Source organism: Zea mays, chromosome 3 (assembly GCF_902167145.1).
Source record: "Zea mays cultivar B73 chromosome 3, Zm-B73-REFERENCE-NAM-5.0, whole genome shotgun sequence".
Taxonomy (NCBI): Eukaryota; Viridiplantae; Streptophyta; class Magnoliopsida; order Poales; family Poaceae; genus Zea; species Zea mays.
In genome coordinates, this window is record NC_050098.1 from 181,372,993 (window position 1) to 181,397,856 (window position 24,864).

The window sequence follows — 24,864 nt, forward strand, 5'->3', positions numbered from 1 at the left end:
TTTATACCATTAAAAGATCCAAACTTTAGATATATACCATGGACCCTACATGTCATTGACTCATGTGGACCCACATGTAAGTGAGATAGTAATGGTATGGATCCAAAGTGGTGATCTTTTAATGGTATGGATCCAAATTTCCCTTTATTTTATGGGCAAAATGCAGTTATAGGCTTATAGCAGAGTGAGACCAGATAGGCTGCGCAATGTAGGTGTAGTAATGGCCGTCCAAGTCTTGCTGGGCCGGACCATGTCGTCCTCTCGTTGATTTTCAACTTATCAAGCCCACACAGCCCAGTCTGGCCATCAATTTACGGAAGCAACCTCTATTTATCGGTAGACAGACAGTATACGAGTATCAAACAGACAAACACACAAGGAACAATTCTGAACTTCGTTTTGTGCCATCTATCTCTGAACTGTCTGTGTGTGTGTGTGTGTGTCGGAATAGTCCCTGTCTATAGCAGCAGCAGCAACAATCTAGTGTACTTTAAGGCACAAATGTTCTGAATCTGAAAAAAAGGTGATCATCCGAAACGAACTGAAGTTTGCAAAGTAGTAGTAAGAAGCTGTATTTGCGATTTGCTTCTTTCCAGTCTCTTCCTTAGCGAATAGCGACCCAGTATACCCATAGGTATGATAACGCCCCGCACGTGCACGCACATGGAAGCATGTGCCTCCTACAGTCCTACTCCCTCCTGCACGCCCGACATGACACGAGGCTGCCTAGCTCACACGTAGGACTTGACCGCGTCGCTGTACCCCGTGAGCCCGTCGTAGTACCTCGACCAGAGCATGATGCCCCCGTACTTGGTGGAGTTCTTGACCACCGGCAGCACCTGCGCCACGAGGTCGCTCGCCGGCACGAACCCGCTGCCAGCGGCCTGGGGCGCGGCGGGGAGGCCGAGGAACACCCGCCCCGCCCTGATGGACGTCCACTGCGCCCACGCTTGCGCCAGGCTGCCCACGCCGGCGCTCGCGCTGTACTGGCACGGCGGGTTGTTGTAGAACTGCACCCACACGTAGTCGAACAGCCCCGTGGCGAGCGCGGTGCCCAGCGACGCGTCCGGGAACGGGCACTGCGGCGCCGCCGACAGGTACACGGGCCTCCGCGCGCGCCCGCGCCCGCGCCGGGAGTAGGACTTGAGGAACCGGGCCAGGTCGTCCCAGTACATGCCCCCGCCGCTCTCGATGTCGAAGTCGACGCCGTCGAGGACGGCGTCGCCGAGGGGCCTGGACTCGGACCCGCCGCCGCCGAGGTAGTTGTCCCAGAGGTACGCCGCGACGCTCCGGGCGTCGGCCCGGGACGAGAGGCCGTAGCTGCCGACGCCCCCGCCGATGGAGAGCAGGACCTTGACGCCCATGCGCTGGCACGCCTTGACGTCCGCGCCCACGCCCGTGCACCCGCCGCTCGCCGGGTCGCAGTGGCCCGCCAGGTTCAGCGCCGGCGTCTGGCCCCTGCCGAACGTCGGGAGGAAGGCCACGTTGACGAACCTGTAGTTGCCCGTGGCGCAGGTCTGCGCCAGCGTCCCCTCGTTGCCGTTCTGGCCCCAGTAGATGGCGATGCCGCCGCCGGCGCGCGCTGTGGCGGCTACCCCGCCCAGTGCCATCAGCACCGTGGCCATGGCCAGTGCCATTGACGGAAACTGGCTGCTTCTCCTACCCATCTTGTTTCTCGAGCTCTTTGGTATGGCCTTTATATATCGCGCGCGCGCTACGACGATAGTGCGTCCTGCCTGCGTCGTCGGCGGCAGTGTTTGACCGCTGACGCTGTGCGCGAGGGTCGTCGCTATTGACTTTTGATGGAACAGACACAGCGGCCTCCACTGATCGGGCGTCCAAGTGCGACGACCATTCCCTCCTCAGCTCTTCGAGTTTTGTCACGCGTGCCTCTGCTCATAAAGTCAGAATTCACTAAACGCTCAGTGCGCGAGGGCAATGTGCCGCTGGACACTTGGACAGTGCGTTTCCGTTTGACGCGATCATGCATGCGCATCAACCGCACGCCCTCTCCTGCTAATGGCAACCAAGTCGGCCTCGGTGCTACTCTCAGTCAGAGACGACTCAGCTGTTCGCTGAGTCGCTGTCCATTTCCACGGCCAGCCAGGGCCACAAAGCTTGGCTTGGTTTTGATAGCGAGAACAATCACCTTTCCTGCCGTCCTTCGCTGAATCAGACAGCAAAGGGGACGAGCTCATCGGCCCTGTTTGATGAGCAGAGCGACGTCATCAGAGTCACGCATCGTCGTCTTACTCGGTTCTTAAGGCCTTGTTCGTTTCTACCGGATTGGTGGATCGGAACGATTCCTAGCCGGATTGCTTCTCTAATTTATATAAACTTTGATTAGCTGGAACGATTCCGGGTGCAATCCGACGTAAACGAACAAGGCCTAAGCCAAAAAAAAAAAACCGCTCAAATCTGTCGCCCCGATCCAAATGATTAACCAACTAGGGATGGGCCAGCGCGTACGTATAAGACTATCTCCAGCAACATCCTCTAAATTTCATCCTCTAAAGAAATATTCTCTGTCATTTACAGCATACTATAAAAAAGTTCGTTCTCTATATTTTCAGCGTCTCCAACAAAGTCCTCTAAATTTATCCTCTAAAGTCTGTTCTCTACTCTCTCTCTCTTTACATCATTGGTCGACAAAAAATAAAAGATAATAAAAAGGACATACACCAGGTACACTAGCAGCTAAAAGAACCATCTCGCGCAGGATACCGGATCTACAGTGTATCTCCACATTTAGCGGCTGAAGACCACACTCTAAAATTTAGAGACTCGTTTGCAGTCTTTTGCTGGATTGGATAGAGTGCGTTGTATCCTCTAAATTTAAGGTAGAGGGCCCTTTAGAGGACCTGTTGGAGCCAGTCTAACGTATGGAGATTGGAGACTGGTTGAAGAATGAATGGAGTGTTTGGTTTGAGGAATGATATAGTCCATCATCTTCTCACTCCTCACTTTTTTGTTTGATTTGTGGAATAGAATGAGTTAATCCATCACGACCTCATTTCTCATAGTTAGTTGTTTAGTAATAATATGTGGAATAGAGTTATCCCACCAAATTTAAGAAATGGACCCATGATGCACCACTTCAATTTGATAGAGTGATTCATCAAACCAAACACGTCAGAAGAGATTGTAGTGCCCCTGGACGGCTGGACGGCTGGACAAAGGAATAGACACCCGTCCGGACCAGACCAACTGCTCCTTGCCTTCTTTCAGTTCTAGCGTTAACTTGATTCGAAGTTCCAACTTCAACAGCGGCGAAAAAAAAAGGGAAACGGCGGTTCACGTGCTGATGCCACACTAGCAGAGAGCACAGAGCAGGCAGAGCAGATAGAGGCTCCACCGCAATTTGGAATTCTAGTTTTGCATCAAATGGTTGGTTTGCACCTGATAAGGCTGTCTGCAGCGATGTCTTCTAAATTTTTTCCTCTAAATGCTACTATATAGCCACGTTAATAAGATTCTCTTTCCTATATTTACTCTTACCGCAACCGTTCCCTCTATATATTTCCCTATATATCCCCTACACATAAAATATATTTTTCTATCCCTACTTTACATCTATTATCAATTTGTTATCAACTAACAATTACTCGGGCACGAAACACGAGACTGTCAACAGTAGCAACGGGCAGCGCCAGAATAGGAGGGAGAGAGAAGGGGAACGCCAGGTAGGGGGCACTGCAGGGGGAGGCAATGCGGGAGGAAGGGGGTGATTTTTGCCTCTTGCATGAGCACAGTAATAGGGGATGCGAGCCGTAGAGCTGTGCGTTGTAGACAGTCTAAGCTCCCTATATTTATATAGGATGGGAGCTTGTCTTGCATCATAATCTAAACCTTCATTAAGCCTGAAGGGTGTTGCTATGGTTGAATTGTTTACCTGTATTAGGCTTTATGCACTATAAAAGAGGCCCATATTAATATATGCAGCATGCCGTTTTAATTTCTTACACATTTAAACGCAAAGTATGATACTTTGTGATTGGTTATGTGTTGGATGTGCTCACCTCTATCGTCTAGTATAATAAAATCTTCCCTGACACATCTTGAGAATCTTAGGTGTGTTTGGTTGAGGATAGAAGAGAATGGAGTGACTCTATTCCTATTTTTTTATATGTTTGATTTTCAAGAGAATAGGAGCGGAGCGAAGCTCTATGTTAGTATATGCAAAGTGGTGGACAAAGTGCAAATCATGTCAAGAGGTATGTTTCTAGACTTAGTACATTGTTTTATGGACTAATGTATTGTGTCTAAGTGCTGGAAACAGGAAAAATCAAGTTAGAGAAGAGATGACTTTGTTCAGCCAAAGTCTGCTCAGTCTGGGTGCACCGGACTGTCCGGTGGTGCACCGGACAGTGTCCGGTGCGCCAGGCTGACTCTGGCGAACTTGCTGCTCTCGGGACTTCGACGGCGGTGTACGGCTATAATTCACCGGACTGTCCGGTGGTGCACCGGACTGTCCGGTGAGCCGTTCACAGGCGAACTCGTTGCTCTCGGGAGATGATTAACGGCGTACGGCTATAATTCACCGGACTGTCCGGTGTGCACCGAACTGTCCGGTGAGCCAACGGTCAGCCGGGGCAACGGTCGGCCGAGGATTCCGCGCGTGACGCGTGGCCGAGCCAACGGTCACATTGGTGCACCGGACTGTCCGGTGTGCACCGGACAGTGTCCGGTGCGCCAAACGACTCTGGATCTTCAACGGTCGACTGCGCCATAGAAGGAAAGAAATCCGCACCGGACAGTGTCCGGTGGTGCACCGGACTGTCCGGTGCGCCAGGCGACAGAAGGCAAGATCTGCCTTCCTGGAATGCTCTCAACGGCTCCTAGCTGCCTTGGGGCTATAAAAGGGACCCCCTAGGCGCATGGATGAGCACACCAAGCATTCTCAAATCATTCCTAAGCACCAAGACTTCGATTCCACGCATTTGTTTCTTCGTGATAGCATCTAGAGCTCTAGTTGAGTTGTGAACTCGTCGGGTTTTGTTGCGAGCTCTTGTTGCGACTTGTGTGCGTGTTGACACTCTGATTTTTGTGTCTTGTGTGCGTTGCTCATCCCTCCCTTACTCCGTGCTTCTTTGTGAACTTCAAGTGTAAGGGCGAGAGGCTCCAAGTTGTGGAGATTCCTCGCAAATGGGATATAGTAAAGCAAACAAAACACCGTGGTATTCAAGTGGGTCTTTGGACCGCTTGAGAGGGGTTGATTGCAACCCACGTCCGTTGGGACGCCACAACGTGGAGTAGGCAAGCGTTGGTCTTGGCCGAACCACGGGATAAACCACTGTGCCATCTCTGTGATTGATCTCTCGTGGTTATTGTGTTTTGTTGAGACTCCTCTCTAGCCACTTGGCATTATTGTACTAACACCTAACCAAGTTTTGTGGCATTAAGTTTTCAAGTTTCACAGGATCACCTATTCACCCCCCCTCTAGGTGCTCTCAATTGGTATCGGAGCCGTTCTCTTCACGAAGGGACTAATCGTCCGAAGAGATGGATCCTAAGGGGAAGGGAATTGTGATCAACGATAAGGAGAAGGAGTCCTTCGTCAACGAGCCGAAGGATGACAAGCCTACCGACTCGGGCTCGGGCTACAAACGCAAAGATGGGAAGAAGAAGACGAGACGCATCAAGGAGATCGTCTACTACGACGACAGCGACGAGTCCACTTCTTCCCACAAGGACGACGACAACGACTACGAGAAAAGAAAGACGGTTAATTCGAATTTTTCTTTCGATTACTCTCGTATTCCTCAGAGTTCAAATGCTCATTTGCTTTCCATCCCTCTTGGCAAACCTCCACACTTTGATGGGGAGGACTACGGATTTTGGAGTCACAAAATGCGTAGTCACTTGTTCTCTCTCCATCCAAGCATATGGGAGATTGTTGAGAATGGAATGAAATTTGATAGCTCGGATAGTCCTATATTTATTAATGAACAGATTCATAAAAATGCACAAGCTACTACTGTGTTGTTAGCATCTTTGTGCAGGGATGAGTACCATAAGGTGAGCGGCTTGGAGAATGCCAAGCAGATCTGGGACACCCTCAAGATCTCTCATGAGGGGAACGACGTCACCTTGCTCACCAAAATGGAGTTGGTGGAGGGCGAGCTTGGAAGATTCGCGATGATAAGGGGCGAGGAGCCAACCCAAACATACAACCGGCTCAAGACCCTCATCAACAAGATAAGGAGCTACGGAAGCACGCGATGGACGGACCACGACGTTGTTCGTCTAATGCTAAGGTCCTTTACTGTACTTGATCCACATCTGGTGAACAATATTCGTGAAAATCCTAGGTACACCAAGATGTCGCCCGAAGAAGTTTTTGGGAAATTCGTAAGCGGGCGAATGATGATCAAGGAGGCGAGATACGTCGACGATGCACTAAATGGACCAATCCAAGAGCCTCAAACTATTGCTCTCAAGGCAACGAGGAGCAAGGAGGCGCTACCTAGCGAGGTGGCGCAAGTAGAGGCGGTCGGGCTTAATGATGAAGAGATGGCCCTCATCATCAAGCGCTTCAAGACGGCGCTAAAGGGTCGCAAGGGACAGCCAAGCAAGACCAAGACAAAGGGGAAGCGCTCATGCTTCAAATGTGGTAAGATTGGTCATTTTATCGCTAACTGTCCCGATAATGGAAGTGACCAGGAACAAGGGAGCAAGAGGGAGAAGAAGAAGGCATACAAGAAGGCTAAGGGCGAGGCACACCTTGGCAAGGAGTGGGACTCGAATTGTTCGTCATCCGACTCTGACAATGAAGGACTCGCCGCCACCGCCTTCAACAAGTCATCCCTCTTCCCCAACGAGCGTCACACATGCCTCATGGCGAAGGAGAAGAAGGTATGTACTCGAGACAATACTACTTATGATTCTTCTAGTGATGATGAGTCTAGTGATGAGGAAATAGATTACTCTAGTTTGTTCAAGGGATTGGATAGAAGTAAAATAGACAAGATTAATGAATTGATTGATGCCTTGAATGAAAAGGATAGAGTTTTAGAGAAATAAGAGGACCTTTTATATGAAGATCATGATAAATTTGTTAGTGCACAAAATTCACTTGCTCTAGAAGTTAAAAGGAATGAAATGCTTTCTAGTGAATTGTCTACATGTCATGACTCTATCTCTAGCTTAAAGAGAATTAACAATGATTTAAATGCTAAACTAGAAGTAGCAAATAAATCTAACTCTTGTGTAGAACATGTTATGATTTGCACTAGGTGTAAAGATTTTGACATTGATGCTTGTAGTGAACACCTAGTTTGCATTTCTAAATTAAATGATGAAGTGGCTAGTCTTAATGCTCAACTTAAGACTAGCAAGAGTGAATTTGACAAGCTAAAATTTGCAAGGGATGCCTACACGATTGGTAGACACCCCTCAATTAAGGATGGTCTTGGCTTCAAGAGGGAAGTCAAGAACTTAACAAGCCATAAGGCTTCCATCTCCGCCAAGGAGAAAGGGAAGGCCCCTATGGCTAGTAGTGTGCAAAAGAACCATGCTTTCATGTATAATGATAGGAGACATTCTAGGAATGCCTTTAGAAGTTATGATGCTTTTGATTCTCATGCTATGACTGCTTCTAGTTCCTGTGTTGTGCATGATAGAAATGTTGCTAGGAGAAATGTTGTTCATCATATGCCTAGGAGAAATGTTGTTAATGTTCCTAAGAAAGTTAATGAACCTTCTACAATATATCATGCTTGCAATGCTTCATTTGCCATTTGTAGAAAGAATAAGAAGGTGATTGCTAGGAAGTTAGGGGCAAGATGCAAGGGAGATAAAACTTGCATTTGGGTCCCTAAGACAATTGTGACTAACCTTGTAGGACCCAACAAGAGTTGGGTACCTAAGACCCAAGCCTAAATTTGCCTTGCAGGTTTATGCATCCGGGGGTTCAAGCTGGATTATCGACAGCGGATGCACAAACCATATGACGGGGGAGAAGAAGATGTTCACCTCCTACGTCAAAAACAAGGATTCCCAAGATTCAATAATATTCGGTGATGGGAACCAAGGCAAGGTAAAAGGGTTAGGTAAAATTGCTATTTCATCCGAGCACTCTATATCTAATGTGTTTTTAGTTGAGTCTCTTGGATATAATTTGTTATCTGTTAGTCAATTATGCAATATGGGATATAATTGTCTATTCACAAATGTAGATGTGTCTGTCTTTAGAAGGTGTGATGGTTCACTAGCTTTTAAGGGTGTACTAGACGACAAACTTTATTTGGTTGATTTTGCAAAAGAAGAGGTCGGTCTAGATGCATGCTTAATTGCTAAGACTTGCATGGCTGGCTGTGGCATCGCCGCTTAGCACATGTGGGGATGAAGAACCTCTACAAGCTTCTAAAGGGAGAACACGTGATAAGTCTAGCTAATGTGCATTTCGAAAAAGATAGACCTTGTGCAGCTTGTCAAGCAGGGAAACAGGTGGAAAGCTCTCATCACACCAAAAATGTGATGACCACATCAAGACCCTTGGAGATGCTTCATATGGACCTCTTCGGACCCGTCGCCTATCTAAGCATAGGAGGAAGTAAGTATGGTCTTGTTATAGTTGATGATTTTTCCCGCTTCACTTGGGTATTCTTTTTGCAGGATAAATCTGAAACCCAAGGGACCCTCAAGCGCTTCCTCAGGAGAGCTCAAAATGAGTTTGAGCTCAAGGTGAAGAAGATAAGGAGCGACAACGGGTCCGAATTTAAGAACCTACAAGTGGAGGAGTATCTTGAGGAGGAAGGGATCAAGCACGAGTTCTCCGCTCCCTACACACCACAGCAAAATGGTGTGGTAGAGAGGAAGAACATGACGCTCATCGATATGGCGAGGACTATGCTTGGAGAGTTCAAGACCTCCGAGCGCTTTTGGTCGGAAGCCGTGAACACGGCTTGTGTCGGGGACCATAACTAGGGGTACCCTCAAGACCCCTAAATCTCAGCTGGTAACCCCCATCAGCACAAAGCTGCAAAGGCCTGATGGGTGCGATTAAGTCAAGGATCGGTCCACTCAAGGTACACGATCGTGCCTCGCCCGAGCCTAACCTCGGGCAAGGGAAGCTGACCCCGGAGAACCTACGTCTCGCCCGAGGACCCCCCCTCCAGCAACGGGCACACTGTCAGCTCGCCCGAGGCCCAGTCTTCACCGAGAAGCAACCTTGGCCACATCGCCACGCCGACCGACCAAATCGCAGGGGCATTTAATGCAAAAGTGGCCTGACACCTTTATCCTGACGCACGCCCACCAGTCGACAGAGCCAAAGTGACCGCATTCACTTCGCCGCTCTACTGACCGGTCTGACAAGAGGACAGCGCCGCCTGCACCGCACTGACTGCTGAGCCACCCGACAGAGTGAAGCTGACAGCAGCCAAGGCCGGCCTCAGGCGTCATAGGAAACTCCGCCTCGCCCGACCCAGGGCTCGGACTCGGGCTCAGCCCCGGAAGACGGCGAACTCCGCTCCGCCCGACCCAGGGCTCGGACTTGGGCTCAGCCCCAGGAGACGACGGACTCCGCTTCGCCCGACCCCAGGGCTCGGACTCAGCCCTGGCCTCAGCCGACAGTCTCCGCCTCGCCCGACCCAAGGGCTCGGACTCGACCACGGCCATGGAAGACAGACTCGACCTCGACCTCGGAGGAGCCTCCACATCGCCCAACCTAGGGCGCGGACCGACCACGTCGACAGGAGGCGCCATCATTACCCTACCCCGAGCTGACTCAGGCTACGGGGAACAAGACCGGCGTCCCATCTGGCTCGCTCCGCCAGATAGGCAATGATGGCGCCCCGCACGCTCTGTGACGACGGCGGCTCTCGGCCCCCTTACGGAAGCAAGAGGACGTCAGCAAGGACTCGACAGCCCCGACAACTGTCCTTCCGCCAGGCTCCAGCGCTCCTCCGACGGCCACGACACCACACGAACCGGGTGCCCAAACCTCTCCGGCTGCCATGACGGCATGTACTTAGGGCGCTAGCTCTCCTCCGCTAGACACGTAGCACTCTGCTACACCCCCCATTGTACACCTGGATCCTCTCCTTACGCCTATAAAAGGGAGGACCAGGGCCTTCTTACAGAGGGTTGGACCGCGCGGAGAAGGACGGGACGGCGCTCGCGCAAGGCCGCTCGCTCCCACTCCCGCGTGGACGCTTGTATCCTCTTACTGCAAGCGCACCCAACTCAGGCGCGGGGCTAACACGAAGGCCGCAGGATCCGCTCTCTCATGCCTGCCTCCCTCCGGCTGCTTCCTTTCCCCCCTTCGCGTTCCGCCTCGCGTTGACCCATCTGGGCTGGGGCACGTGGCGACAATTCACTCGTCGGTCCAGGGACCCCCCGGGTTTCGAAACACCGACAGTTGGCGCGCTAGGTAGGGGCCTGCTGCGTGTTGACGAACAACTTCTCGTCAAGCTCCAGATGGGCAGACTCCAGCAACCTTTCCGGCCCGGGACGGTGCTCCGTTTCGGGAATCTTGAGTTGATGTCCCTCGACGGCAGCTACGACATGATACTCCTTCCCCCGCCGCGCGACAGCGACAACGACGGTCGACAACCCGCTCGCCGGCGGGGAAATCGACGACGCCTTCCCCACGTGGTGGAAGGACGACATTCGGGCTTGTCCCGTCCCCTCCCCCGCTGACGGAGGAGGAGGCGGGGAAACCAAGGCCAAGCGGGAAGCGGCACCTCGTTGGCTGTCGAGCGAGTCGACGGCGCCGGCGCCCCAACGAAGGGTGCGTCGGGCATCGATCTCGCGTCTGAGACAAAGACGAGCGCCGCCTCCCCGCAACACGCCAATCTCAAGCAAACGCACGACGCCAGCACGCTCGCGAAGGACTTGACGGGCGTCACCCTCGTACCTGAGACAATGGTGCAGTCAGTCCCAGACGCGACCTCGTCACCGACCGTCGACCGAAAGGTACCGACCGATTCCCATCTCGCGTCATTTGGATTCGGCCTCGACCCACCAAGCGACTCCGCTTCGGTGAGCACTCTCTTAGAGGCGAGTCCAAACCCTCTGGGGTATCGTGTGCGGTCACCCTGGGACCAACTGACGGCCGACTCGACCTACAAGCCCTCGGGGTCCGAGGAAGATGGCGAGCCCGACCTTTGTTGGGATTTCTCCGGACTTGGTAACCCCAGTGCCGTGCGGGACTTCATGACCGCATGTGACTACTGTCGTTCCGACTGTTCCGACGGCAGCCGCGGCCTCGACAACGAGGACCACGACCCAAGTCGTGAATGTTTCCACGTTGATCTAGGGGGTCCCGGCGAAGGCAACCATCTTGTATGCCGGAAAATGGTGATCCCCCTAGGCCCGTGCCTCACGTTGACATCCTTCGGGAGCTAGTTGTAGTCCCCGTCCCGGCGGGGGGTCCTGACCCACAGCTCGAGCAAATCCGCGAGAGGCAGGCCAGGCTCGACGAGGGAGCAGGAACGCTTGTGCCGATCCGCCGGGACATCGGGCAGGAATGGGCGGTCCAACCCCCGGCCGGAGAAGCGCGTCATCTCCCCCAGGACATCCAGCACCGCATCGCCGACGACGTCAGGGTGAGGCCACCGCCGGATTCCAGCGGAGTCGGCCAGAACCTGGCTGCAGCGGCAATACTCCTCAGCGCGATGCCGGAGCCATCAACCACCGAGGGGCGACGTATCCAGGGAGAGCTCAAGAATCTCCTGGAGGACGCCGCGTTCCGACGGGCCGAAAGCTCTGCCTCCCGAAGGCAGGGGTTCCCCTCGGAACATCGCGCCGCGACTTCCCGATTCATGCGGGAAGCCTCGGTCCACTCCGGGCGCACGCGCAACACAGCGCCTGCAGTCCCGGGTCGCCTCGGCAACGAGCGTCATCATCACAGCCGTCGGGCCCACCTCGACGACAGGGCACGCCGAGGCTACCACCCCAGGCGTGGGGGACGCTACGACAGCGGGGAGGATCAGAGTCCTTCGCCCGAACCACCCGGTCCGCAGGCTTTCAGCCGCGTCATACGACGGGCACCATTCCCGACCCGGTTCCGAACCCCGACTACTATCACAAAGTACTCGGGGGAGACGAGACCGAAACTGTGGCTCACGGACTATCGGCTGGCCTGCCAACTGGGTGGAACGGACGATGACAACCTCATCATCCGCAACCTCCCCCTGTTCCTCTCCAACACCGCTCGAGCCTGGCTGGAGCACCTGCCCCCGGGGCAGATCTCCAACTAGGACGACCTGGTCCAAGCCTTCGCCGGCAATTTCCAGGGCACATACGTGCGCCCTGGAAACTCCCGGGATATCCGAAGCGGCCGCCAGCAGCCGGGAGAGTCTCTCCGGGACTACATCCGGCGATTCTCGAAGCAGCGCACAGAGCTGCCCAACGTCACCGATTCAGATGTCATCGGTGCGTTCCTCGCCGGCACCACCTGCCGCGACCTAGTGAGCAAGCTGGGTCGCAAGACCCCCACCAGGGCGAGCGAGCTGATGGACATCGCCACCAAGTTCGCCTCTGGCCAGGAGGCGGTTGAGGCCATTTTCCGGAAGGACAAGCAGCCCCAGGGCCGCCCGCCGGAAGATGCTCCCGAGGCGTCAACTCAGCGCGGCGCCAAGAAGAAGGGCAAGAAGAAGTCGCAAGCGAAACGCGACACCGCTGACGCGGACCTTGTCGCCGCTGTTGAGTACAAGAACCCTCGGAAGCCTCCCGGAGGTGCCAACCTCTTCGACAAGATGCTCAAGGAGCCGTGTCCCTATCATCAGGGGCCCGTCAAGCACACCCTCGAGGAGTGTGCCATGCTTCGATGACACTTCCACAAGGCCAGGCCACCCGCGGAGGGTGGCAAGGCCCTCGACGACGCGAAGGAGGAAGATCACAAGGCAGGAGGGTTCCCCGAGGTCCGCGACTGCTTCATGATCTACGGCGGGCAAGTGGTGAACGCCTCGGCTCGTCACCGCAAGCAAGAGCATCGGGAGGTCTGCTCGGTAAAGGTGGCAGCGCCAGTCTACCTAGACTGGTCCGACAAGCCCATCACCTTCGACCGGGCCGACCATCCAGACTACGTGCCGAGCCCGGGGAGATACCCACTTGTTGTCGACCCCATCATCGGCAACGTCAGGCTCACCAAGGTCCTCATGGACGGAGGCAGCGGCCTCAACATCATCTACGCCGAGACCCTCGGGCTCCTGCGGATCGATCTGTCCTCGGTTCGGACGGGCGCTGCGCCTTTCCACGGGATCGTCCCCGGGAAGCGCGTTCAACCCCTTGAACAACTCGACCTACCCGTCTGCTTCGCGACGCCCTCCAACTTTCAAAAGGAGACCCTCACGTTCGAAGTGGTCGGGTTTCGAGGAACCTACCACGCAGTGCTGGGGAGGCCATGCTACGCCAAGTTCATGGCCGTCCCCAACTACACCTACCTCAAGCTCAAGATGTCGGGCCCCAACAGGGTCATCACCGTCGGGCCCATGTACCGACACGCGTACGAATGCGACGTGGAGTGCGTGGAGTACGCCGAGGCCCTCGCCGAATCCGAGGCCCTCATCGCTGACCTGGAGAGCCTCTCTAGGGAGGCGCCCGACGTGAAGCGCCACGCCGACAACTTCGAACCAGCGGAGACGGTCAAGTCTGTCCCTCTTGAACCCTGCGATGACGCCTCCAAGCAGATTCGGATCGGTTCCGAGCTCAACCCCAAATAGGAAGCAGTGCTCGTCGACTTTCTCCGCGCGAACGCCGACGTTTTCGCGTGGAGTCCTTCGGACATGCCCGGCATACCGAGGGAAGTCGTCGAGCACTCTCTGGATATTCGAGCTGGGGCCCGACCCGTGAAGCAACCTCTGCGCCGATTCGACGAAGAAAAGCGCAGAGCCATAGGCGAGGAGATCCACAAGCTACTAGCGGCCGGGTTCATCAAAGAGGTATTCCATCCCGAATGGCTTGCCAACCCTGTGCTTGTGAGAAAGAAAGGGGGGAAATGGCGGATGTGTGTAGACTACACTGGTCTAAACAAAGCATGTCCGAAGGTTCCCTACCCTCTGCCTCGCATCGATCAGATCGTGGATTCCACTGCTGGGTGCGAAACCCTATCTTTCCTCGATGCCTACTCAGGGTATCATCAGATCAGGATGAAAGAGTCCGACCAGCTCGCGACTTCATTCATCACACCCTTCGGCATGTACTGCTATGTTACAATGCCGTTTGGTTTGAGGAATGCGGGGGCAACGTACCAGCGATGCATGAACCATGTGTTTGGCGAACACATCGGCCGAACGGTCGAGGCCTACGTCGATGACATCGTAGTCAAGACGAGGAAGGCCTCCGACCTCCTTTCCGACCTTGAAGCGACATTCCGATGTCTCAAGGCGAAAGGCGTGAAGCTTAATCCCGAAAAGTGTGTCTTCGGGGTCCCCCGAGGCATGCTCTTGGGGTTCATCGTCTCCGAGCGGGGCATCGAAGCCAACCCGGAGAAGATCGCAGCCATCACCAGCATGGGGCCAATCAAGGACTTGAAAGGCGTACAGAGGGTCATGGGATGTCTCGCGGCTCTGAGCCGCTTCATCTCCCGCCTCGGCGAAAGAGGTCTGCCTCTGTACCGCCTCTTAAGAAAAGCTGAGTGCTTCGCTTGGACTCCCAAGGTCGAGGAAGCCCTCAGGAACCTGAAGGCGCTCCTCACGAACGCGCCCATCTTGGTGCCCCACCGCTGCCGGAGAAGCCCTCTTGATCTACGTCGCCGCAACCACCCAGGTGGTTAGCGCCGCGATCGTGGTTGAGAGACGAGAAGAAGGGCATGCATTGCCCGTCCAGAGGCCAGTCTACTTCATCAGTGAGGTACTGTCCGAGACCAAGATCCGCTATCCACAAATCCAGAAGCTGTTGTACGCGGTGATCCTGACACGGCGGAAGTTGCGACACTACTTCGAGTCTCATCCGGTGACTGTGGTGTCATCCTTCCCCTAGGAGAGATCATCCAGTCCCGAGAGGCCTCGGGTAGAATTGCGAAGTGGGTGGTGGAGATCATGGGCGAGACGATCTCGTTCGCCCCTCGGAAGGCCATCAAGTCCCAGGTCCTGGCGGACTTCGTGGCTGAATGGGCCGACACCCAGCTCCCGACGGCTCCGATCCAACCGGAGCTCTGGACCATGTTTTTCGACGGGTCGCTGATGAAGACGGGGGCCGGCGCAGGCCTCCTCTTCGTCTCGCCCCTCGGGAAGCACCTACGCTACGTGCTACGCCTCCACTTCCCAGCGTCCAACAACGTGGCTGAGTACGAGGCTCTGGTAAACGGGTTGCAAATCGCCATCGAGCTAGGGGTCCGACACCTCAACGCTCGCGGTGACTCGCAGCTCGTCATCGACCAAGTCATGAAGAACTCCCACTGCCGCGACCCGAAGACGGAAGCCTACTGCGATGAGGTTCGGCGCATGGAAGACAAGTTCTACAGGTTCGAGCTCAACCACATCGCCCGACGCTACAACGAGACTGCGGACGAGCTGGCTAAAATAGCCTCGGGACGAACAACAGTTCCCCCGGACGTATTCTCCCGAGACCTGCATCAACCCTCCGTCAAGACCGAGGACACGCCCGAGCCCGAGGCACCCTCGGCTCCGCCCGAGGCACCCTCGGCGCAGTCCGAGGTACCCTCGGCCCAGTCCGAGGTACCTTCTGCTCAGCCCAAGGTACCCTCGGCCCCCGAGGGTGAGGCACTGCATGTCGAGGGGGAACCGAGCGAGGTCACGCCTAATCAAAGCTGGCAGACCCCGTACCTGCAATATCTCCACCGAGGAGAGCTGCCCCTCGACCAAGCCGAAGCTCGGCGGTTGGCGCGGCGCGCTAAGTCTTTCGTCTTGCTGGGAGATGGGAAGGAGCTCTATCACCGCAGCCCCTCAGGCATCCTCCAGCGATGCATTTCCATCACCGAAGGCCAGGAGCTCTTGCAAGAGATACACTCGGGGGCTTGCGGCCATCACGCAGCACCTCGAACCCTCGTTGGAAACGCCTTCCGACAAGGATTCTACTGGCCGACGGCGGTGGCCGACGCTACTAGAATTGTCCGCACCTGCGAAGGGTGTCAGTTCTACGCGAGGCAGACCCACCTGCCCGCTCAGGCTCTGCAAACCATACCCATCACCTGGTCGTTTGCTGTGTGGGGTCTGGACCTCGTTGGCCCCTTGCAGAAGGCACCCGGGGGCTACACGCACCTGTTGGTCGCCATTGACAAATTCTCCAAGTGGATCGAGGTCCGACCCCTAAACAGCATTAGGTCCGAACAGGCGGTGGCGTTCTTCACCAACATCATCCATCGCTTTGGGGTCCCGAACTCCATCATCACCGACAACGGTACCTAGTTCACCGGCAGAAAGTTCCTGGACTTCTGCGAGGATCACCACATCCGGGTGGACTGGGCTGCCGTGGCACACCCCATGATGAATGAGCAAGTGGAGCGGGCCAACGACATGATCCTGCAAGGACTCAAGCCTCGGATCTACAACGACCTCAACAAGTTCAGCAAGCGGTGGATGAAGGAACTCCCCTCGGTGGTCTGGAGTCTGAGAACAACGCCGAGCCGAGCCACGGGCTTCACACCGTTCTTTCTAGTCTATGGGGCCGAGGCCATCTTGCCCACAGACTTGGAATACGGTTCCCCGAGGGCGAGGGCCTACACCGACCAAAGCAACCGAGCCAACCGAGAAGACTCACTGGACCAGCTGGAGGAGGCTTGGGACGTGACCTTACTATACTCGGCGCGGTACCAGCAGTCCCTGCGACGCTACCACGCCCGAGGGGTTAGGTCCCGAGACCTCCAAGTGGGCGACCTGGTGCTTCGGCTGCGACAAGACACCCGAGGGCGGCACAAACTCACGCCTCCCTGGGAAGGGCCGTTCGTCATCGCCAAGGTCCTGAAGCCCGGAATGTACAAGCTGGCCAACAGCCAAGGCGAGGTCTACAGCAACGCTTGGAACATCCAACAGCTACGTCGCTTCTACCCTTAAGACGCTTTCAAGTTGCTCGCATACCTCGTTCACACACCAAGTCTGGTCGTCAAGGAAGGGTCAGCCTTGCCTCGGCAAAGCCCGACCCTCCCTCGGGGGCTAGAAGGGGGCAACCCCCTCTGCGTCGAAATTTTCCTCGAAAAAAGAAAAAAAATATTTTCTGCCAGAATGCCTTTCGTGCTCTTCGACTACTTCAAAAGTGGATCCTGAAAACGACGGAGTACACGTAAGCAGCCAAGGCTGACCGAGCCGAGGGACTCCTACGCCTCCGGGATACGGATACCTCACTCATCACCTTCTGCGATAAGTAACTCGCGCTCGGATAAGTGACTCCGCGGACCGAACAAGTCTTCATGCTCGAGAGCTCCTCTGCCTAAATGATTTTTCGAGCCTTCTCGACTGCGTCGGTAACAGAACCCTATGGACGAGTAAGAGCGCGCGTAAGCGGCAAGGCCGACCGAGCCGAGGGATTCCTACGCCTCCGGGATACGGATACCTCACTCATCGCCTTCCGTGAAAAGCAACTCTCGCCCGCATAAACAATTCTGTTACCGACAAATGAGTCCGGATACTCGAAACAAGAGGAAAAGAAACGCAGCTTTACAACACGACGACGGTGTGTTTAGGCCTCGGCGGCCGCAGAAGACATACACACACTACAAGACAACCTGATCCTGCAGGCTCAGACGTCGACAGCCGAAGGGGGCAGCAGCACCATCGGCATCAACTACACCTTCGGCAGGGTCTGAGCTAGCCTCGGACGGCGACGCGGTCGGAGGGCCCCCACTCTGAAGGACGACATCAGCACCACGCCCAGGCCATCGCCGCCAGGGTCTTCTTCGAGAATCCGGCCCGAGCAGGCGGCTCGGCCGGCCACCCCGAGGCCTCGGCCAGCTGTCCCCCAAAGACATCAGCTCGGCTTGTGGCCTCGGCAGCTCAACCCCCGCGTCGGTTCCGCCAGTGGACGACCCGGCAAGGCTCTGGCCAACCACACCTCCTTTTCGAAGCCAACTCTGCCCCCGTCTGTGCTGACACCGCTACCTCCAGCTTCGGCTCATCGAAGGGCGGCCGAGGGGTTCCTTTAACTAAGCAAGAGGGGCCTCGGACAGCATGGCTGACCGAGCCGAGGGACTCCTACGCCTCCGGGATATGGATACCTCACTCGTCTCCTTCGCACGAGGTGACTCACACTTGGTGAAGCGGTTCAGATAACCAACAGGCGAGTCTTAGTGCTCGAACTGAAGAAAAAACACGGCTCCGTGCCGAAAATACATACACGTTCAGGCCTCGACAGCCGCAATGAACAAAACACCGGCACTCAAGGTGCCATTACAAACGGAACTCCGGTTCCGACCCCACAGCAGCAGCCATGATCCCAGTACGGGCGCGGCCACCGGAAGGCTTTCGTTCGCGTCCCTACTCAAGGGACGCGAAACAGACATCAAAGCCAAAGAACCGGGGGCCGGCCCGTGGGCGGCGCTGACGGCCTTAATGAGGGGGGAGCTTCCTCCGGCTGCCACCACATAAGCACGGACGGCGGCGTCCGCCTCTCCACTAACGCTGACGGTCGGCAAGGCGCACCGACAGGTCCTCACTCCTGTCCTCGCCGCGAAAGCGAGGAGAAGGACGGAATGTTGCATCCTAGCTGGACAGCAACACTTCGCCTTCCCCGGCATGGCTGGAGGACGCCTCCTCCGCAAGGCTGGAGGATGGTTTCCACCACCAGAAGCTAGAAGAGGAGGTGGCCAGCTGGCCCGCGCGGGAGGTAGAGCTCCGGCTCAGCCCGGCCTCCGCCCCAGCAAGGATGATAAACATCCTTGAAGCTGAGGGCGGGACCAAGATCGCAGCCCGGCTTGCTTCTCCCCGTCCAGAAGCTGGAGGTCACCGTCTTGGGTGACCACCGGCGAGGGGATGCAGCCGGGCTGCATGATGAAAATCCTTGAAGCCGAACGATGGCTGAAAGGTACCAACTTCCACGAAGTTGCGTTCCTCCGATGACAAGGCGGAAGGATTGCGGGCGTCCCCCATCCGGGGGCTCGGAAGGTGAAAAGACACGATGCATGAGGGGAGCGCGAAGACATGGTGGCCCTCCAAGGGGGTCGCCCCCCTTTTTAAAGGCGACTCTCCCCACTTGCGCCCTCAACCGTCGCGGGTTGAGTCTTCTCTGACACGCTCCAAGATTCTCCCCCCCCCACGGCGTGGGGGCTGGGTCCCACACGTCATGCAAGCCGGTCCAGGGGAGAAGAAGCCAAACCGCCACGCGCGCGCGGTGCATGCAACCACCCGGCGGTTACAAGCACTCCTCCACTTTCGCCCAGACCAGCGGGCGAAAGGGCGGACAGCCATGCAGGCGGCATGCAACCGTGCCAAGTGGGCGCACCCCTTCGACTCCAACAAGCCCAGCATGGAGATCCAGGCCCACGCGTCATGCAACCGGCGCGCCGGTTGCTACGTGTGAGCAATTGCACCGCCACTCACGCCACTACCGTGCCTCCTCGACTGCGGAGTCAATACCGCGACTCGAGGCAACCCTGCAGTGCCAGCCAAGCGCGACGGTCAAATGCGGTCAAAATTGGGCCAGCAGTAATGGCGGTGACAGGCGGGCAGAAGCAGCGGTCACGTCGTCAGCCAAGCTCACGTCCCATCCAGGGGCAGCGGGGGAGCCCTCTCTCACGGCGTGAAGACGGCGCGCCCGTGATCCGTTCCTCGAACGGCTCGCACACGTGCAACGACCGCCTCGCGAACCGCTCGCCCCGTCGCATTAACTCCGCGGCAGGACAGGCGGCGCCTCAGGCGGGAGAAGCAAGCGACGCTTCGCCTTCGCCATAATGACCGCGTCGAAAAAGGTACGCCACGTCATTCGACTTCGCATCCTTTTCCTTTTCCTCTTTCTCTCTCTTACAACAGGGACCGGGAAAGGGGGATACCCCGAAAAGGACCCTTCTCCGTGAAGGAAACAGGCTCCGAGCCTCCCTACTGATCAGAGGTTCGAAGGCCGGCCCCTCGGAGGGGTTCAACGGCCGCCTCAGATCGATTGGGTTCTGCGCCCAATACTGGTCAGAGGTTCGATGGCCGGCCCCTCGAAGGGTTCAACGGCCGCCTCAGGCCACTCGGGCTCCGCGCCCACTACTGATCAGGGGTTCGTAGGCTGGCCCTCGAAGGGTTCACAGCCGCCTCAGACACAGAGCGAGGGATGACCATGGGTACGTTCGATACATAACCAAGGCTCGGGCTACGCTCCCGAGGTACCCTAGGACATTTCCGAGACCAGCGGGAGCAATCTTGTAACGGAATCCCATCAGAGGGAGGCATCGAGCCCTCGGACCCCGTCAAAGGGGACCGGGTCCGGCAGATCACCCGCAGGTACTTTTGGAGCGCGCCTCCGGGCCTCTAGCCGACCCCTAGCAAATGGGGCACGGGCGTCCGCTCAGATTACCCGCTAGCAGCTCACCAGAAACACCATGTTCGGCGCCCTCCGAGGGCAACATGGCGCTTTCCCCCCTCCTCCTTGCGGAAAGGCGACGCAGGGGCGTATGTAAAAAAGACGAGTCTGTCCTTGACCGTCCTCTCGCCCTATGCAGAGGCTCGGGGGCTGCTCTCGCAAACCCGGCTCCGGCCAGACCGTTGACAGCGTCAACATACCAGCCCGAGAACTTGGTACCCGACCGTGCACTCGGGCTACGGCCAGCTCACATGAGGGAACAACTAGACCAGCTGAAGTGTTGCGAAACGCACTAAGACCTCGAAGGAGTAAAACTACTCCTCCGAGGCCTCGGGGGCTACACCCGGCGGGTGCGCTCGCGCGCACCCACCGGAACAGAATGTAACCAAAAAAGGCTGGTCCCCTTGCAAAAAAGTGCGGCAAAAGCCTCCAAGCGAGTATTAGTACTCCCTTGGAGGCTCGGGGGCTACTGTCGGGGACCACAATTAGGGGTACCCTCAAGACCCCTAAATCTCAGCTGGTAACCCCCATCAGCACAAAGCTGCAAAGGTCTGATGGGTGCGATTAAGTCAAGGACGGTCCACTCAAGGGACACGATCGTGCCTCGCCCGAGCCTAGCCTCGGGCAAGGGAAGCCGACCCCGAAGAACCTACGTCTCGCCCGAGGACCCCCCTCCAGCAACGGGCACACTGTCAGCTCGCCCGAGGCCCAGTCTTCACCGAGAAGCAACCTTGGCCACATCGCCACGCCGACCGACCAAATCGCAGGGGCATTTAATGCAAAAGTGGCCTGACACCTTTATCCTGACGCACGCCCACCAGTCGACAGAGCCGAAGTGACCGCAGCCACTTCGCCGCTCTACTGACCGGTCTGACAAGAGGACAGCGCCGCCTGCGCCGCACTGACTGCTGAGCCACCCAACAGAGTGAAGCTGACAGCAGCCAAGGCCGGCCTCGGGCGTCATAGGAAACTCTGCCTCGCCCGACCCAGGGCTCGGACTCGAGCTCAGCCTCGGAAGACGGCGAACTCCGCTCCGCCCGACCTAGGGCTCGGACTCGGGCTCAGCCCCGGAAGACGGCGAACTCCACTCCGCCCGACCCAGGGCTCGGACTCGGGCTCAGCCCCAGAAGACGGCGAACTCCGCTCCGCCTGACCCAGGGCTCGGACTCGGGCTCAGCCCCGGAAGACGGCGAACTCCGCTCCACCCGACCCAGGGCTCGGACTTGGGCTCAGCCCCAGGAGACGACGGACACCGCTTCGCCCGACCCCAGGGCTCGGACTCAGCCCTGGCCTCACCCGACGGTCTCCGCCTCGCCCGACCCAAGGGCTCGGACTCGACCACGGCCACGGAAGACAGACTCGACCTCGACCTCGGAGGAGCTTCCACATCGCCCAACCTAGGGCGCGGACCGACCACGTCGACAGGAGGCGCCATCATTACCCTACCCCGAGCTGACTCAGGCTACGGGGAACAAGACCGGCGTCCCATCTGGCTCGCTCCGCCAGATAGGCAATGATGGCGCCCCGCACGCTCTGTGACGACGACGGCTCTCGGCCCCCTTACGGAAGCAAGACGACGTCAGCAAGGACTCGACAGCCCCGACAGCTATTCTTCCGCCAGGCTCCAGCGCTCCTCCGACGGCCACGACACCACACGAACCGGGTGCCCAAACCTCTCCGGCTGCCACGACGGCATGTACTTAGGGCGCTAGCTCTCCTCCGCTAGACACGTAGCACTCTGCTACACCCCCCATTGTACACCTGGATCCTCTCCTTACGCCTATAAAAGGGAGGACCAGGGCCCTCTTACAGAGGGTTGGCCCGCGCGGAGAAGGACGGGACGGCGCTCGCGCAAGGCCGCTCGCTCCCACTCCCGCGTGGACGCTTGTATCCCCCTACTGCAAGCGCACCCGACTCAGGCGCGGGGCTAACACGAAGGCCGCGGGATCCGCTCTCTCACGCCTGCCTCCCTCCGGCTGCTTCCTTTCCCCCCTTCGCGTTCCGCCTCGCGTCGACCCATCTGGGCTGGGGCACGCGACGACAATTCACTCGTCGGTCCAGGGACCCCCCCGGGTTTCGAAACACCGACAGCTTGCCACGCCATCAACCGGGTCTACCTTCACCGCCCCCTCAAGAAGACTTCGTATGAGCTTCTAACCGGTAACAAACCCAATGTGTCTTACTTTCGTGTATTTGGGAGCAAGTGTTATATTCTTGTGAAGAAAGGTAGAACTTCAAAATTTGCTCCCAAAGCTGTAGAAGGGTTTTTATTAGGTTATGACTCAAATACAAAGACGTATAGGGTCTTCAACAAATCATCGGGTTTGGTTGAAGTCTCTAGCGACGTTGTATTTGATGAGACTAACGGCTCTCCAAGAGAGCAAGTTGTTGATCTTGATGATGTAGATGAAGAAGGCGTTCCAACGGCCGCAATGCGCACCATGGCGATTGGCGATGTGCGACCACAGGAACAATTGGAGCAAGATCAACCTTCTTCCTCAACAATGGTGCATCCCCCAACTCGAGACGATGAACAGGTTCATCAAAAGGAGGCGTGTGATCAAGGGGGAGCACAGGATGTTCAAGTTGAAGAGGAAGAAGCACCTCAGGCACCTCCAACCCAAGTTCGAGCGACGATTCAAAGGAATCATCCCGTCGACCAAATTTTGGGAGATATTAGCAAGGGAGTAACTACTCGTTCAAGATTAGTTAATTTCTGTGAGCATTACTCTTTTGTCTCTTCTATTGAGCCTTTCAGGGTAGAAGAGGCCTTGCTAGATCCGGACTGGGTGTTGGCCATGTAGGAAGAGCTCAACAACTTCAAGCGTAATGAAGTTTGGACACTGGTGCCTCGTCCCAAGCAAAATGTTGTGGGAACCAAGTGGGTGTTCCGCAACAAACAGGACGAGCACGGGGTGGTGACAAGGAACAAGGCTCGACTTGTGGCAAAAGGTCATGCCCAAGTCGCAGGTTTGGACTTTGAGGAGACTTTTGCTCCTGTGGCTAGGCTAGAATCTATTCGTATATTGCTAGCATATGCCGCTCACCATTCTTTCAGGTTGTTCCAAATGGATGTGAAGAGCGCTTTCCTCAACGGGCCGATCAAGGAGGAGGTGTACGTGGAGCAACCCCCTGGCTTCGAGGATGAACGGTTTCCCGACCACGTGTGTAAGCTCTCTAAGGCGCTCTATGGACTTAAGCAAGCCTCAAGAGCATGGTATGAATGCCTTAGAGACTTTTTAATTGCTAATGCTTTCAAGTTTGGGAAAGCCGATCCAACTCTTTTTACTAAGACTTGCGATGGTGATCTTTTTGTGTGCCAAATTTATGTCGATGATATAATATTTGGTTCTACTAACCAAAAGCCTTGTGAAGAGTTTAGCAGGGTGATGACGCAGAAATTCGAGATGTCAATGATGGGCGAGTTGAACTACTTCCTTGGGTTCCAAGTGAAGCAACTCAAGGACGGCACCTTCATCTCCCAAATGAAGTACACACAAGACTTGCTAAAGCGGTTTGGGATGAAGGACGCCAAGCTCGCAAAGACACCGATGGGAACCGACGGACACACCGACCTCAACAAAGGAGGTAAGTCCGTTGATCAAAAGGCATACCGGTCAATGATAGGTTCTTTGCTTTATTTATGTGCTAGTAGACCGGATATTATGCTTAGCGTATGCATGTGTGCTAGATTTCAATCCGATCCAAGGGAGTGTCACTTGGTGGCCGTGAAGCGAATTCTTAGATATTTAGTCGCTACGCCTTGCTTCGGGATCTGGTATCCAAAGGGGTCTACCTTTGACTTGATTGGATATTCAGATTCTGACTATGCTGGATGTAAGGTCGATAGGAAGAGTACATCGGGGACGTGCCAATTCTTAGGAAGGTCCTTGGTGTCATGGAACTCTAAGAAACAAACTTCCGTTGCCCTATCCACCGCTGAGGCCGAGTACGTTGCCGCAGGACAGTGTTGCGCGCAACTACTTTGGATGAGGCAAACCCTCCGGGACTTTGGCTACAATCTGAGCAAAGTCTCACTCCTATGTGATAATGAGAGTGCTATCCGAATAGCGGAAAATCCTGTTGAGCACAACCGCACAAAGCACATTGACATCCGGCATCACTTTTTGAGAGACCACCAGCAGAAGGGAGATATCGAAGTGTTTTATGTTAGCACCGAGAACCAGCTAGCCGATATCTTTACCAAGCCTTTAGATGAGAAGACCTTTTGCAGGCTGCATAGTGAGCTAAATGTCTTAGATTCACGAAACTTGGATTGATTTAGAGCATACATGTGTTTATGCCTTTGATCATGTTCCTTATGCATTTTGTTGCTTATGTATGGTGCTCAAGTTGTACAAGCACTCCCCGGACCTCACAAGTCCTTTGCACGTGATGCACATATTTAGGGGGAGATGTGCTACAACTTGACCCTTTGAGACTAACCATGTGCTTGAGTTT

At 55.8% G+C, this 24,864-nt stretch overlaps 1 protein-coding gene across 1 annotated transcript; it reads right to left on the minus strand.

Moving 5' to 3' along the window:
- Positions 1-377: 377 nt before the first annotated feature.
- On the minus strand, positions 378-1,862 carry LOC100284575 (hevamine-A). Its single transcript, NM_001321603.2, has one exon. The coding sequence runs from the start codon at positions 1,665-1,667 to the stop codon at positions 732-734; it is 936 nt and encodes a 311-aa protein (NP_001308532.1). The 5' UTR covers positions 1,668-1,862; the 3' UTR covers positions 378-731.
- Positions 1,863-24,864: the final 23,002 nt, after the last annotated feature.